The 15896-nt window shown below is 43.7% G+C and overlaps 1 protein-coding gene across 1 annotated transcript in view; it reads right to left on the reverse strand.

The window, feature by feature from the left end:
- ano1b (anoctamin 1, calcium activated chloride channel b) overlaps positions 1-15896 on the reverse strand; it is a 39114-nt gene that overhangs the window by 14749 nt on the left and 8469 nt on the right. Inside the window, exons 3-15 of the mRNA XM_079224210.1 lie at positions 15139-15237; positions 13791-13942; positions 10436-10490; positions 9816-9864; positions 8917-8972; positions 8681-8722; positions 8313-8377; positions 8047-8181; positions 5700-5860; positions 4244-4326; positions 1108-1182; positions 945-1013; positions 672-873 (exon numbers count right to left, since the gene is read on the reverse strand). Coding sequence (XP_079080336.1) covers positions 672-873; positions 945-1013; positions 1108-1182; positions 4244-4326; positions 5700-5860; positions 8047-8181; positions 8313-8377; positions 8681-8722; positions 8917-8972; positions 9816-9864; positions 10436-10490; positions 13791-13942; positions 15139-15237 — 1243 coding nt within the window. The remainder of the gene's footprint in view (positions 1-671; positions 874-944; positions 1014-1107; positions 1183-4243; positions 4327-5699; positions 5861-8046; positions 8182-8312; positions 8378-8680; positions 8723-8916; positions 8973-9815; positions 9865-10435; positions 10491-13790; positions 13943-15138; positions 15238-15896) is intronic.

A 15896-nucleotide genomic window follows, 5' to 3' on the forward strand; every position in this document is an offset into this window, starting at 1 on the left:
TTCAGACAACGGGTGATTCATCCCCGGTGTCTGAAGGAGAGGAACCGAAAGTCCTTCCTTCCTGCTGCTGTCAGGCTGCACAACAAGCTGAGCTCCCAGTAGACCACAACAACATTTAGTAACACTTCAATCACTTTGGTCACTTTAATTATTTTTAACTCGTGCAATATCAATACATTTTAAATACTTTTTATTCCGTCTGTATATATAATATTGCTATTGTGGATTATTTTTTTTCTTTACTGTTTTTATTACTGTTTTTACTGTTTCTTTATATTACTTGTTTTTTCATTTTTATTTACCATGTGTCTCTTGTGTGCAATGCTGCTGTAATCCTGCAAGGGATTATTTTATTTTATCTTATCTTAAATACAAATAATTGCGTGCATTTTCCTACTAAATTCCAGCAACACCTGCTTGTTGCAAGCTTACAGTCTCTTCAAAATACGTCTCCTTCTTTACAGGAAACAACTTAGTTATGTTGAGGAAGAGGTTGTGGTACTTCTTGATACACATGGGGAACGAACAGCGGCCTCCTGGTGAGAGCCCACCTCCCCTCTGTTCCACCCTGTGTTGCTTTTTGCAGCCTTTATACTTCCTGATTTATGATGCTGAGCTGTGACCGATGTTGACTCTTCTCATAGGCGTGTGAGCTAGTAGCCTAGCCTCACCTAGCACAGTGAGCCACCGTGCCACAGCGCCGTACACCTCGTCCAGTATGAGGATGACCACCAGGTTGATGATGGCCGCGGTGGTTTTAACCGTCAGTTGAGCGTTGCTGCGTGTGACCGGATTGGAGCTCATGTAAAGGGCGGCTTTGGTGGAGATCCGGTAGAGGATCACGCCAAACACGATGGCAAACGTAACGCCGATCTGACGAGGAAAAGGATTTCAGGGTTATCAAACAGAATAATCGTTCTACCTTGTTTTATGCAGCTTCTTACCATCAACAGCATCATGACAATGTTAGTCATGTAGGCCGGGAGGCGGTCTTGACATGTGAGCTTTTCAATCTAAAATACAGAAATACAAATCAGAAATGAAGCATGTCAACACACGCTCACTGGAACTGAAAAACAACTGCAGGCCTGTAACCTACGTAGTTACCTTGTGCTTTGATTTCTGATCTTTGCTCAGAGACTTCTGCATGACCCTGAATTCATACTCGGCCCTGGGGTGGTCCTGTGACGGGGCACCAAACACACAACACAGACATGGACAGAGAAACATAAGTGATGGATATTTATGGCTGTGGAAGAAGACACTGATCAGCTGCTATCAGGCGCTGTGTGCAATCCGGAGACAGCGGCACGATCCAAGAAGACGCCGACAGCAGAGACAGTCATGTTGCCTTATGCCAGAACTTATTCTGCAACCCCTTTACGTCATCCATGAAGCACATTGACTCTTTTCAACAGAGGCAACCAAAACCCCAAAAAGTCAAGTGAGCGTAAAAAACCTTTTGGTGCAATTGTTACGTTTCATCAAATGCTGTCAGAGTCCCTACTCACCACCTGAAGCACTGGGGATTAAACACAACATAGACATCACATTACAACCTTTGTAAGAAAGTGAAAGGAACAATCACAGCTAGAAGAAACGTGAGCAGGAGAAGAAAAAGAAAAAGCTTGAGGTGAAAGGTCAGGAAATAACGTGATCGCGCTGTAAAGGTTGACAGCAGCAGTTTATGGAACCTGGGAGTGGGACTTACTATGTAATGAAGCTACTCATAGTATTATCCTGAGACAATGGGTTATGACCGGTGAATTCATGGAATTATCAGATATATTTGACAGTTTGCACAATCTCTGATATTAATACGATTAATAACATTCTTCTGTCTGTAGTTTGCATGTTGAATTGAACAGAAATGTGAATGTGATTTTCCTCATTCTGTCCATCTCCTGTGAAGGTAAAGAGTTTCCTGGCATCATCCCAGGCTCCATGCAGTGTGACCGTCAGAGAGAAGCAACGGGGAGGGAAGCGAGCATGAAGTCCTTGGTTCTGAGGGAGGATCTCCCAGCCAGAGCCAGACATGAGATGAGCTCTGCTTTAAGGCACGGCTACATGTGGGATTAGATATCAGGTCTGTTCATGTGTGCACAGTGGTATAATGAGACAGATGTATAAATCAGAACAGTGTGTGAGCACAGCTTCACAATTCTGACAAGAATCATGCGTATGCATCTTTCTGTGTGCATTAATGTTGGATCAGTTGGAGTCTGGGCCCTGTTTCTCGTACCTGGCTTACTGAGTTAGCGGCTAATTGTCATTATAAGATGACATAGGTCAGGCTTTCTCGGTTTCTCGAAGCAAGCTTAGATTAATCACCATAGCAACACAGCCAAAAATGTAAACCTGCTCCCGGGCAGGCTTACTGAACTTCACTGGATAAGCTGGACACTCCCACGGACAAAAGAGGCAGCTCCCTTCCTCATTGATGAAGGAGCGATATTAGTTATATATGTTTTATAGGGAGAGAGTTCTTTCAGATCGCAGGATCCATCCTTTACATCATCATGACTTCCTGTACGCGGCGATATAGATTTTGCCGGCAAGAAATTATTTATTTAGAGAGCTTCTCGAGCCGCGGACATTGATCACCACAGACGCAGCTGACCGTCTCAGACACAGACTATCAGCCGCTGCATGACGCTGTTCTTAAGTTTATTTAGCTCTTAAGAAACTTATGGATGTGTTGAAAGCACTGATAATTATATGACAGTGCTATTAGTACACCGTACATATCATTATTGTAGAACATGATTAATGTGATCGTGGTAAGAATACAGAGAATCACACACAATTTATTTTCACTGCTTCAATTGATTGAATTTCTGATTATGAATAATACATACACATATTCAAACTCCTAGTTATATGGTAATCTACACATACATGTATATACACATATATAGTACATGATTCATACGTGCATACAGTACATATATCCTCATAAGTATATATTTATTCGTAAATATAATCTGATTGATTTGGGTGATGAAGCACGTCAAATTAGCCGATACATTTTCTCAACACTGACGCATTTAACTTGTCTGATATATTTGCGACGCTTATGTCTCTCAGCGGGGGCGGAGTTAAAGTTGCGTTCACGGCAACAATGTTGCAAAAACGTTGGAATATTCGCAACGCGTTTGCTGTGAATGATTAAGGTATTTACTTCCTCATTTGCCTTGATGATCATCTCCTGCTTCTCAGCAGAGAAATAAAAAGAGGTTCCTCTGAGTTTATTGTCCATTGTACTGTTAGAACATGGTGGTGTCAGTGCTCCATTATTATCCTTCTGAAGAGGAGCGGCGCATTTATCCAGATGACTGACGTCTGGCTAGAATGAACGAGACGTTTCAGCGGATCAGCCGTGAAGAAACCCAGACAGCCTGATGTCAATCATCTCGCTAATTTAAGCTGGAGATTAGGACATTTGCTTGACTTTGTTTAGCCAGGTACGAGAAACAGGGGCCTGACGTCTGACTGAAGCTGGACATGTTCTGATCCTTCTAATAGCTACACTGATGGAGAAAACCTCAGTTATGCTGTGCACCATGGCAGCAGAACAAAGACTCCATTTGCAAATAGAATTCATAGTAACACACATAAGTCTGTGTGACGAGTTATGATCTGAGGTTTATGATCTGAGGTTGTTATGATCTGAGGTTGTTATGATCTGAGGTTTATGATCTGAGGTTTATGATCTGAGGTTGTTATGATCTGAGGTTGTTATGATATGAGGTTTATGATCTGAGGTTTATGATCTGAGGTTTATGATCTGAGGTTGTTATGATCTGAGGTTTATGATCTGAGGTTGTTATGATCTGAGGTTGAAAGCAGCGGCAGCAGGAAGACTGAGAGATTAAAAAGAAGACTTTATCAAGTAAAATGGATTCATCCAAACCTTAAGAGCTTCCTGTAAAAACAAATCCAAGGAAGGGAGAGAGAGAGAGAGAGAGAGAGAGAGGGAGAGAGAGAGAGAGATATTTATGTTCGTAAAAACCACAGCATCAGATTATTACATTGATTTCCCAACATGTATCCACAGAAGAAGGATTAAATGTGATTTTAAGATACGTCTTCAGCAGCTCAAAGCTCTCCTGGACATTGTTCCTGGTTGGCTTCCCATTTGTTTTACCGGAGAGTGAGGTCTAGTGGTGAGGATGCAGACTGCACCCAACTGAGCTCCTGTGTGCCAAGATGAACAATCTGCTGTTATCTGGTCAGCACTCACCTCCTCGTCTTCGAACCCCGTCAGGTCCCATTCATAGTTCAGCCTCATCTGCCTCCTCTTCCAGTGCTCCATGAACATGGCAGCTTTGAACCAGACGTAGAGGATTAGACCAACACAGAGTCACTCTTCATGTTACGCTGGTAAATCCTTTACACCTCCTCTTCTCATTGTTTACAGTCTCATTACATATCTAGTTCACACTCGGTTAACTGTTGTTGTGTTTTAGCTAATGCAAAGCTCTCTCCACCTGCATGAAGCCAAAGCCCGCTCGCATGTGATTGGTCGATACAACTCTGACTGCAATCTGAAACCAGGACGCTTCTGATGCCAGAATCTAGTCCTGCACGTCCACACTCTGCATTCATATTCATCTTAATAGTGTTGTACTATCGTGAAGACTGGTGCTAAATACCTTCTATCAGCGTCTCTGATATATTTTGTATTTTAATATTTGGATAGTTCAATACTGGGTCATAAGTTGCGCTGATGAGCACAGAATTGCATAATATTACGAACGCAAGCTCCTGTTTGGTTGCTTTTCCTCACACATGATGTGTTCGAGGACCGCTGGAAAGTGGAAAATCCCACGATAATGTCTGTTTTCACAGCTTTTGGCTTAGATGAACAGTGTAGCTTTTTTAAAGGAGGGTTTTTGGGTCCAAGCCCTCGTCCTCTAACATAACTGTTCTTTTAACCGAGATCTGTCTGTCCATGTCCACCACACAATATCACACATGAAGGTGAGTGAGTGAGTGAGTGAGTGAGTGAGTGAGGGAGTGAGTGTAGGTATGTGTGTGTGTGAGAGTGAGCGTGTGTGTAGGTTTGTGTGTATGTGAGTGTGTGAGTGAGTGAGTGTGTGTGTGAGTGAGTGAGTGTGTGAGTGAGTGTGTGAGTGTCTGAAGGTATGTGTGTGTGTGAGAGTGAGCGTGTGTGTAGGTTTTTGTGAGTGTGTGAGTGTGTGTAGGTATGTGTGTGTGTGAGAGTGAGCGTGTGTGTAGGTTTGTGTGTGTGTGAGAGTGAGCGTGTGTGTAGGTTTGTGTGTGTGTGTGAGAGTGAGTGTGTGTGTGTGAGAGTGAGGGTGTGTGTAGGTTTGTGTGTGTGTGTGTGTGTGTGTGTGTGTGTGTGTGTGAGTGAGTGAGTGTGTGTGAGAGTGAGGGTGTGTGTAGGTTTGTGTGTGTGAGGGTGTGTGTGTGTATGTGTGCGAGAGTGTGTGTGTGTGTATGTGTGCGAGAGTGAGTGTGTGTGTGTGTATGTGTGCGAGAGTGAGTGTGTGTGAGTGTGTATGAGAGAGTGTGTGTGTGTGTGTATGTGTGCGAGTGTGTGTGTGTGTGTATGTGTGCGAGAGTGAGTGTGTGTGTGTGTGTATGTGTGCGAGAGTGAGTGTGTGTGAGTGTGTGTGTGTGTGTGTGTGTGTGTGTGTGTGTGTGTGTGTGTGTGTGTGTGTGTGTGTCCTCACCCCACAGAGCCATGAAGATGGAGAAGAAGACGGTGGCCGGGTTGTCAAACAGGTGGCTGGCCCGCGCCGTGGCGCAGGCCGTGCTGAGCTTCCAGTAGCTGCACACCCGGTCACACAGAGGACACATGGTGATGTTGTTCCTCGGGTGGCAGATCTCCATGCTGGAAAACAACACACACACACACTCAAGCCATGTGTGCACGGACACACACTCACACATCAACACGTTCATATTCATAAAGTGATCGCTCTAATATTCGTAATTTAACTTTTACTCTGCTGCAACAAAGAGGGTGGATGTTAAGAAGGAAGAAGAGTCACCATCACGCCTCCACAACTCAGTCTGGCTTGTAGGGCGATGTGAATATTCACTGCCAAAATAATTGAGATTAACAATATTATCCAGATAATTATCGAAATATGCTCAAAACTCCTAAAATGGCATGGAAATATACAGCAATCACGTGACTTTACATTTAGTAACTAAATATTTGTGTTGTAGAGAACTTCCTTTTTATTTCAGTTTTTTTGTCATTTTGTTGCGTTTTTTGTTAACTGAAAAAATCAAAAAAGAAAAAAAAATTAAAAACTAACAATTGCACATCAGTGTCCATGTATGAATAAAGGATAAATACAACATTTTGTGATACTGTTATACTTACATAATCAATCCAGTATTTTATTCAGCATTTTCCTAAAAACTATTTTTTTTTCCATCTTCTAAAAAAAGTCACTCCTGACAATATTTACGATTTCCGATAACAGACATGCATCATAATAACGATAAACTGATTTTCAGCGCGATCCACTATATAATCGTGCGTCATCCCTGGTCTGCACTGTGATCCATTGGCCTGCAGAGGGCGCTACATCCCATGAAGACAGAGGAGTCAGAGTGATGAGAATGTCTTTTAGCGTAGACGTGTGTGAGGCCGCCACACAAAGGGAAGTCCTATTAGTCATGAAACAATGTCATATGTTTGGAAATGAAGAGACAGAGAGAGAGAGAGAGAGAGAGAGAGAGAGAGAGAGAGAGAGAGAGAGCATTGAAGAACTGATGAGGACGAAGCATGCAGTAACGTTTTAGCAGTGAGCGTATGAGCTAAGGGTCTCTCAAGGAGAGAAAACGTCCTCGGTCTAACAGAAAAAAAGAGTTTTAGTTGTATGTAAAACCTTTAAAATCTCATTCAATAAAACGGTTATATCCATTTAGTTGGTGTCTTCAAGATGTGAAAAAATAAAAGATTAATATCGGCTATTATTCCTCCTGCAATGTTAGTTTCCATGTGAATGTCCATCCGGCAGAACACAACGACACAACGGGCCTCCTGAGTCCCACAGAGTGACAGGCGGGGGTCTGGATTGTCTCTGTGGGGTTCGGTGTCCGGGTGAGACTCCCACACTTCACTTGTGCTGAGCGTGTGTGTGGTGTGTGTGTGTGTGTGTGTGTGTGTCTGTCACTGTGTGGAGTGTCAAGGTGTGCCGTCGGCGGGTGTCATAATATCCTGTGGATGATGAGAAGCAGGTGGAGGAAGGGGAAGAGGCCCCAGCTCCCCTCCTCAGTCATCGAATCTCTTCCTTCTGTCTCCCTCTCTATTTAAATCTCCATCCACGGATTTTCTTCTTTTTCTTGTGGCTGTCTAATCAGTCGACGGTAAAGGTTTGAAGCCATCAGTCCTCCGTGTGCTGCGCTGATGAAAGCTGAGCCGGGCAGGAAGTGCTTCATGTACCAGGAAGCATTGAACCCGACCTTCTGACCCCTGGAGGGTCCCTGCCAGACCAGGTCCTCTCTGGAGGCCAATGGACCAATTACACGTCATTTTAAACCCAAGGAGGCTTGCTGGGATGTGTTGATCCTACTTGGGACCGGCTTCCCTAAAGGTATAGAGTACCGATACTCAGCCCTACACATCAGGGACGAAACGGAAACATGGAATATTCTCCACTAAAGAGTCAAAAGAGTCCTTTTTACTGTCATTTACAGCCGTTTCGTCATTGTTGACTCAAAATATTTAATTTACCCGCCCACCAAAAAATGATTTACAGACTCCATCTTTGAGGACTTCCCAAGATGTGGAAGTGTCCCTTGAAGCCGTCACATTAAGGGTTATTTACAATATGTGTTGAACTATTCTAGAGAAGTCTCTGGATGTCAGATGAGAGATTCCTCTGCAGACCCTCAGATCTCTGGGTTTACAAAGTCAAATATTGTCACAACGAATGAGATTGACGCCCAAAGGCAAAGCGTTCCAAAATAGCTTCAGGGAGACGAACAGTAGCAGAGAGTGAGTGGTTAAAGAGTTCAGAGGCTGTGTGTGTGTGTGTGTGTGTGTGTGTGTGTGTTCACCTCGGTATGTTGTCATCGACTGTTGCACATCCATACAGAAACACAATGACCCCCACTAGAGAGGCAGGGATCAGCATCTGGGTGTACAGACCCAGCCAGGCGAAGTACAGACCGATCTTCTCACCGAAATACTTCCTAAAGGACACGAACCAGGAAAGAGTCAAATCATTTGATTACTTAGATAAAGCTAATGATGCTCTCAGGACATGGGCGTCTGTCATGGACGTCATTGCCAGTAAATTAAATATCTAAATACATTTCCTTACCGCACAAGTCCGATGGGCTGGTACTTGTAGAAGACACTGTAGTTCGCCCACTCTTCATATAAGAGCTGAGGAAGACAATGGAAAGTACTCTGTTGCATTATTTGTATCATGCCTTTAGACTTCCTGCTGCCATGTTTGTCTTTGGACAGAGTTTTCTTTTCCTGTGAGTGAAAGGTGAACCAGCTGGAGCTCGAGACTGAAGAACAACTGTGTTCCTGTGAAGCCGGTAGATCTTTATTCACTGTTACAGTCATTAAAAAGCAAAAGCAGCGTGTGTAGACATTCAGTATACCTTCAGCAGCTAGCGTAGCATAGAAGGGCTAACACTGTACTGAGCCTTTCTATAAGTTTAGAAACGATGTTCTCACCTTTCGGTCATTGGGCACCGCGCTCTCCTCATTAATATCTCCCTGGAGAAGGAAAGAGACACATGGCAGCTAGTTACCGTGCACACTGACTTCTTTTCACCTCATCTTCTACTGATGACAAAAATCTAACTGATTACAGCGGCTTCAACACAATTATATGAACCTGATTTACTAGTACAGCCGATGATATTGAACGATCAGCACCAGGACTCTACAGTCCTGGTGCTGATACTCACATCATGGAGAGGATAAGCTGCTGAATAGACAGCACTAGCCAGGAGGCTGGTGATCCCTGCCCAGAGAAAACAAACACAGGAGTTAGTGTGGGTTGTACATTTCTTACAGTCATTGTTACCCAGTGGCGGGCCGTGCATTTTAGACCTAGGCCTAGGCCTATTGTTTACATAAATACGTGCATGACGGGATGCTGCCTCATTAATGGACAATGCATGTAGTTCACGTCAACAAGAACCAGTCACATGTAGTTATGTAGCCGAGGGTTTATCTTGCGCCTACACTTCACTTTATTAATAAAACAACAACACGATGCTGCATAGTTTGTTACCTCATTTAGGCTTGCACACCTCTGAATTATATTACTGATAATAAGCAGTGTTGGGCAAGCTACCTGTACAGTGTGGTAAGCTAAGCTACCAGTTATTCTACATAGAATGACGCTTCACCACACTGAAGAGTCAATTCAATTCAGTTTATTTTGTATAGCCGTTGAAAGACGCAGGAGCAGAGATAGCCAGGTGACGTTAGCCGGTTGGCAGAACAGTCTTGCTTGGCTACATAACACAGCTAACAGCAGAGCAACATTTGTACCACCTAACTTCATCAAAAACGTAGGCCTATTAAATTGTACTTCATTCACATGCATGCAGTATATGCAGTAACCCCAGAGATCAGCTGTTCTGCTCACAGCCCTGCGTATTACATAGCTAACAGCTCACGTCCACGGAGGTTGCATTTTTGTCAATTATGGTGCGTTCAAGCTCCCAGGACCCCGTAGCTACTTTTCCCCACTAGCTGGCTACTGAAGTGACATGGCTGCTATACACAGGAAAGAGCAAAGACGGGTTGCAGTGAGCCAGTCTACACAAGGAGGCCTGAGAGAGACATCCAGACTCACCCATGCTGTACTTGGCCTTGCATTTTGTTCGTTTTAGTATTTCAAAAACCTGAAAGGAAATGAAAAACAGAAGAACTGAACTTTATTTTTTTTTTTTCCTCTGGATTACGGTCGCTGTTAACGTGGTTAACGTAGTAAATTAAAACAAAAGCTCAACAAAACAACTTGGGTTTAGAAAACCATCATGGTTTAGCTTAAAACAATTATGTTTGCTACTTTATTTAAGTTACGGACATAAATTAAAGTTAACATAGAGTGCTGCAGGGATGACCTATTTGTGGAGGCAAACCCCAGAAGTTAGCATCACTCTGGTTCCCTCGACAAAAAGCAAAGGGATTTAGGATTCTTGTGAAGAAATTGTCATTGTCAAGCAAACATTTACAACACGTTTTGTTCAGCAAGATATTCGTCACAAATGAACATCACTTTCCAGATGTTTTAAGCGTGAACCAATCGGTAGAAGAAAATACATACCTATATATATATATATACCTAACAAGGTTTCACTTGATATGTTAAAAATGATATGAAATCTGTCAGAAAAATGTGTTGGCTAAAAACCACAGGAAGGATATTTTGGTCTTGGTAGATACATCGCAGACAAACTTCAGTGGACTTACTATTGAACTCCTGGTTTTGCTGTCGAAGAAGTACTCTTTGTCTGAGAGGTCAAACCTGTTTGTTAAAAACACACAAAAGCACACACTCGTTACTGTTAAAGCTTGGGCATCTTACTGTGGTGTGTGCTACAAGGATCCAACTTCAGGCTACAAGGATCCAACTTCAAGCTACAAGGATCCAACTTCAGGCTACAAGGATCCAACTTCAGGCTACAACGATCCAACTTCAGGCTACAAGGATCCAACTTCAGGCTACAACGATCCAACTTCAGGCTACAAGGATCCAACTTCAGGCTACAACGATCAACTTCAGGCTACAAGGATCAACTTCAGGCTACATGGATCCAACTTCAGGCTACAAGGATCCAACTTCAGGCTACAAGTATCCAACTTCAGGCTACAACGATCCAACTTCAGGCTATGTGGATCAACTTCAGGCTACAAGGATCCAACTTCAGGCTACAAGGATCCAACTTCAGGCTACAAGGATCCAACTTCAGGCTACAAGGATCCAACTTCAGGCTACATGGATCAACTTCAGGCTACAACGATCCAACTTCAGGCTACAAGGATCAACTTCAGGCTACAAGGATCCAACTTCAGGCTACAACGATCCAACTTCAGGCTACAACGATCCAACTTCAGGCTAATGTGGATCAACTTCAGGCTACAAGGATCCAACTTCAGGCTACAAGGATCCAACTTCAGGCTACAAGGATCCAACTTCAGGCTACATGGATCAACTTCAGGCTACAACGATCCAACTTCAGGCTACAAGGATCAACTTCAGGCTACAAGGATCCAACTTCAGGCTACAACGATCCAACTTCAGGCTACAAGGATCCAACTTCAGGCTACAAGGATCAACTTCAGGCTACAAGGATCCAACTTCAGGCTACACGGATCAACTTCAAGCTACAAGGATCAACTTCAGGCTACAAGGATCAACTTCAGGCTACACGGATCAACTTCAGGCTACAAGGATACAACTTCAGGCTACAAGGATCAACTTCAGGCTACAACGATCAACTTCAGGCTACAAGCATCCAACTTCAGGCTACAACGATCCAACTTCAGGCTACAAGGATCCAACTTCAGGCTACAACGATCCAACTTCAGGCTACAAGGATCCAACTTCAGGCTACAAGGATCAACTTCAGGCTACAAGGATCCAACTTCAGGCTACACGGATCAACTTCAAGCTACAAGGATCAACTTCAGGCTACAAGGATCAACTTCAGGCTACACGGATCAACTTCAGGCTACAAGGATACAACTTCAGGCTACAAGGATCAACTTCAGGCTACAACGATCAACTTCAGGCTACAAGCATCCAACTTCAGGCTACAACGATCCAACTTCAGGCTACAAGGATCCAACTTCAGGCTACAACGATCCAACTTCAGGCTATGTGGATCAACTTCAGGCTACAAGGATCCAACTTCAGGCTACAAGGATCCAACTTCAGGCTACAACGATCCAACTTCAGGCTACAAGGATCCAACTTCAGGCTACATGGATCAACTTCAGGCTACAACGATCCAACTTCAGGCTACAAGGATCCAACTTCAGGCTACAAGGATCCAACTTCAGGCTACAAGGATCCAACTTCAGGCTACAAGGATCCAACTTCAAGCTACAAGGATCCAACTTCAGGCTACAAGGATCCAACTTCAGGCTACAACGATCCAACTTCAGGCTACAAGGATCCAACTTCAGGCTACAACGATCCAACTTCAGGCTACAAGGATCCAACTTCAGGCTACAACGATCAACTTCAGGCTACAAGGATCAACTTCAGGCTACATGGATCCAACTTCAGGCTACAAGGATCCAACTTCAGGCTACAAGTATCCAACTTCAGGCTACAACGATCCAACTTCAGGCTATGTGGATCAACTTCAGGCTACAAGGATCCAACTTCAGGCTACAAGGATCCAACTTCAGGCTACAAGGATCCAACTTCAGGCTACAAGGATCCAACTTCAGGCTACATGGATCAACTTCAGGCTACAACGATCCAACTTCAGGCTACAAGGATCAACTTCAGGCTACAAGGATCCAACTTCAGGCTACAACGATCCAACTTCAGGCTACAACGATCCAACTTCAGGCTAATGTGGATCAACTTCAGGCTACAAGGATCCAACTTCAGGCTACAAGGATCCAACTTCAGGCTACAAGGATCCAACTTCAGGCTACATGGATCAACTTCAGGCTACAACGATCCAACTTCAGGCTACAAGGATCAACTTCAGGCTACAAGGATCCAACTTCAGGCTACAACGATCCAACTTCAGGCTACAAGGATCCAACTTCAGGCTACAAGGATCAACTTCAGGCTACAAGGATCCAACTTCAGGCTACACGGATCAACTTCAAGCTACAAGGATCAACTTCAGGCTACAAGGATCAACTTCAGGCTACACGGATCAACTTCAGGCTACAAGGATACAACTTCAGGCTACAAGGATCAACTTCAGGCTACAACGATCAACTTCAGGCTACAAGCATCCAACTTCAGGCTACAACGATCCAACTTCAGGCTACAAGGATCCAACTTCAGGCTACAACGATCCAACTTCAGGCTACAAGGATCCAACTTCAGGCTACAAGGATCAACTTCAGGCTACAAGGATCCAACTTCAGGCTACACGGATCAACTTCAAGCTACAAGGATCAACTTCAGGCTACAAGGATCAACTTCAGGCTACACGGATCAACTTCAGGCTACAAGGATACAACTTCAGGCTACAAGGATCAACTTCAGGCTACAACGATCAACTTCAGGCTACAAGCATCCAACTTCAGGCTACAACGATCCAACTTCAGGCTACAAGGATCCAACTTCAGGCTACAACGATCCAACTTCAGGCTATGTGGATCAACTTCAGGCTACAAGGATCCAACTTCAGGCTACAAGGATCCAACTTCAGGCTACAACGATCCAACTTCAGGCTACAAGGATCCAACTTCAGGCTACATGGATCAACTTCAGGCTACAACGATCCAACTTCAGGCTACAAGGATCCAACTTCAGGCTACAAGGATCCAACTTCAGGCTACAAGGATCCAACTTCAGGCTACAAGGATCCAACTTCAGGCTACAACGATCCAACTTCAGGCTACAAGGATCAACTTCAGGCTACAAGGATCAACTTCAGGCTACAACGATCCAACTTCAGGCTACAAGGATCCAACTTCAGGCTACATGGATCAACTTCAGGCTACAACGATCCAACTTCAGGCTACAAGGATCAACTTCAGGCTACAAGGATCCAACTTCAGGCTACAAGGATCAACTTCAGGCTACAAGGATCCAACCTCTTGCCATCAGAGTAAGAGATTGACTTACAGGTGCTGTTTCTCTCTAGAGAACGTGTGCGACAGGTGTTTGATGTTCTTGGGTTGATGTTCCTCAACTTGAGGGTGGAGAGGTTCCACGACTTTACTGATCAGGGAGCTGATCTTCTCCACCACACCGCGCAACTGCTTGACTTCATACACCTAGAAATGACCCACAGAACACACACACACACACACACACACACACACACACACACACACACACACACACACACACACACACACACACACACACAAAATTAAACACTTTTTAATCAAGGTTAACTTCTGTGTGGTATTTTAAAAACACCAAATAGATTGGTAGAAAACTAATTACGAATTTTGTTCCTTTTTTTATATCGTGTCATTAGTTTCAATGAAGTATTTATTATGTGCTGCTCAGAGCTAGTGTTGGGAAGTTAAACAGCTCATAATTCATCTCTAATATCTATTTTTATATTGCTGGGACAACATCTCCTTCAAACAACTGGATTTATAGAAGTTCCTCACCAACAAGATCCCCACCCCCCAGAACAGAGCATAGAACCATTAAGGTCAGAGAATAAAACCCTGAGATCAGAGCATAGAACCCTATTCCTAGACACATAATAATATTACAAATATTTACATAGCACCTTTCCAGCATACAAAGTGTTTTCCAGATTAAACGATTTACAGAATTAAAATTGTTCTTACATTGCTCTCATCCACAATCCATTGAAAACATGGAGGTTCTTCTGTTTCTAAAGCTATATTTGGCACTTCTTTAAATGTATGTGTTACGTTTGATTATATATTGCCTTTGGCCGTTGTGAGCCTTCCGATTACACTGCAGCAACAGCTATTTGATTATATTTGGGTCAGTGTTTGTTCAGCAGCCTCCCTCTTCAGCAAAAATACACACACATTTCAGAAGCGGGTCTCTCCTTTATGTCAGCTGCACAAACTATTTCAGAGGTGGGAAACACCCTCCCGTAGCTTTTCTTTCCACCAAACCAGAGACTCCCAACTCTGCCAATGTGGCCCCACGCTTCACACTACAATTCTCTACGTACCCCTCGAGCACTGGTTCTGGACAATACATGCATGTGTCTTTTCAAGAGAAAATTCCAACATGGGTTCACTTACTAAGTGGGAAAATTATGACTTTGCAACCAGCACGTTTTTTCTTTTTTACATTGCACACAAAATATATACAGACACATATCAGAACTCATGGAGGAAAACACGTTTTCACTTAAACATCCACAACTCTGAGCTCAGACAATAGCAAAGATGGGTTGTTGAATAGTGTTAAAAGAAAAGTGGCTTCATCATTCTTTACCCGACAGAAAGTGGGACGAGACCCCGAGTCTTACCTTCTTGGTGGGCATCTTCAGCTTCATCAACTCGGCCTCTCGGCAGAGAATGTTCCACGGAGCATGAATCTTCACAAAGCCCACTCCTGGGATCTTGGTCTAAGAGACACACAGCAAACAAATACCACTCCGTTGTAAACAACTCATACATGGTTTGATGTCATCAGGAATACAACATAGAAACTTTCCAAAATAAATACAACATGTCAAAAATCTAAGAGATGACATTCGAGGTGAGACAAGCAAAACAAGCCACTGAGCAATGTGGACCATCACTCTGTTCAGCCTTCTGTGGGACCAGGAAGCCAGTTCACTGCCAACATTGTCGCAGACACATCCTTTGCAATGTCTCGACAGGAGAGCATCATGTTCGAGGAGGCTCAAGAGCTCAACAGCTCTCTGGCTGGAGGGCGATCATCACTCAACAGTCTTAATTGTATTCCATCACATGTTGGAAATTCTCACGCCATATTGCAAAATGTGAAAGAGCAGAAATGAACCAGAAATGACTTATTTTTTACTGAAATGTATTTCGAAAATAGTACACGAAGGTCAGAAAAGGGGTGTGTGTGTGTGTGTGTGTGTGTGTGTGTGTGTGTGTGTGTGTGTGTGTGTGTGTGTGTGTGTGTGTGTGTGTGTGATTACAATGTGAGTTTGGGGTTGCCCTCGTGCCCAGTTTCCGGAAATATATAAATCCAGGCCTTCTATGAACAGGCCAGCTCAGGTCAGCCATTTCAAGTGCCCGCGGTGGAGAGCCT

Source organism: Taurulus bubalis, assembly GCF_910589615.1.
Source record: "Taurulus bubalis genome assembly, chromosome: 9".
NCBI classification, from domain to species: Eukaryota; Metazoa; Chordata; class Actinopteri; order Perciformes; family Cottidae; genus Taurulus; species Taurulus bubalis.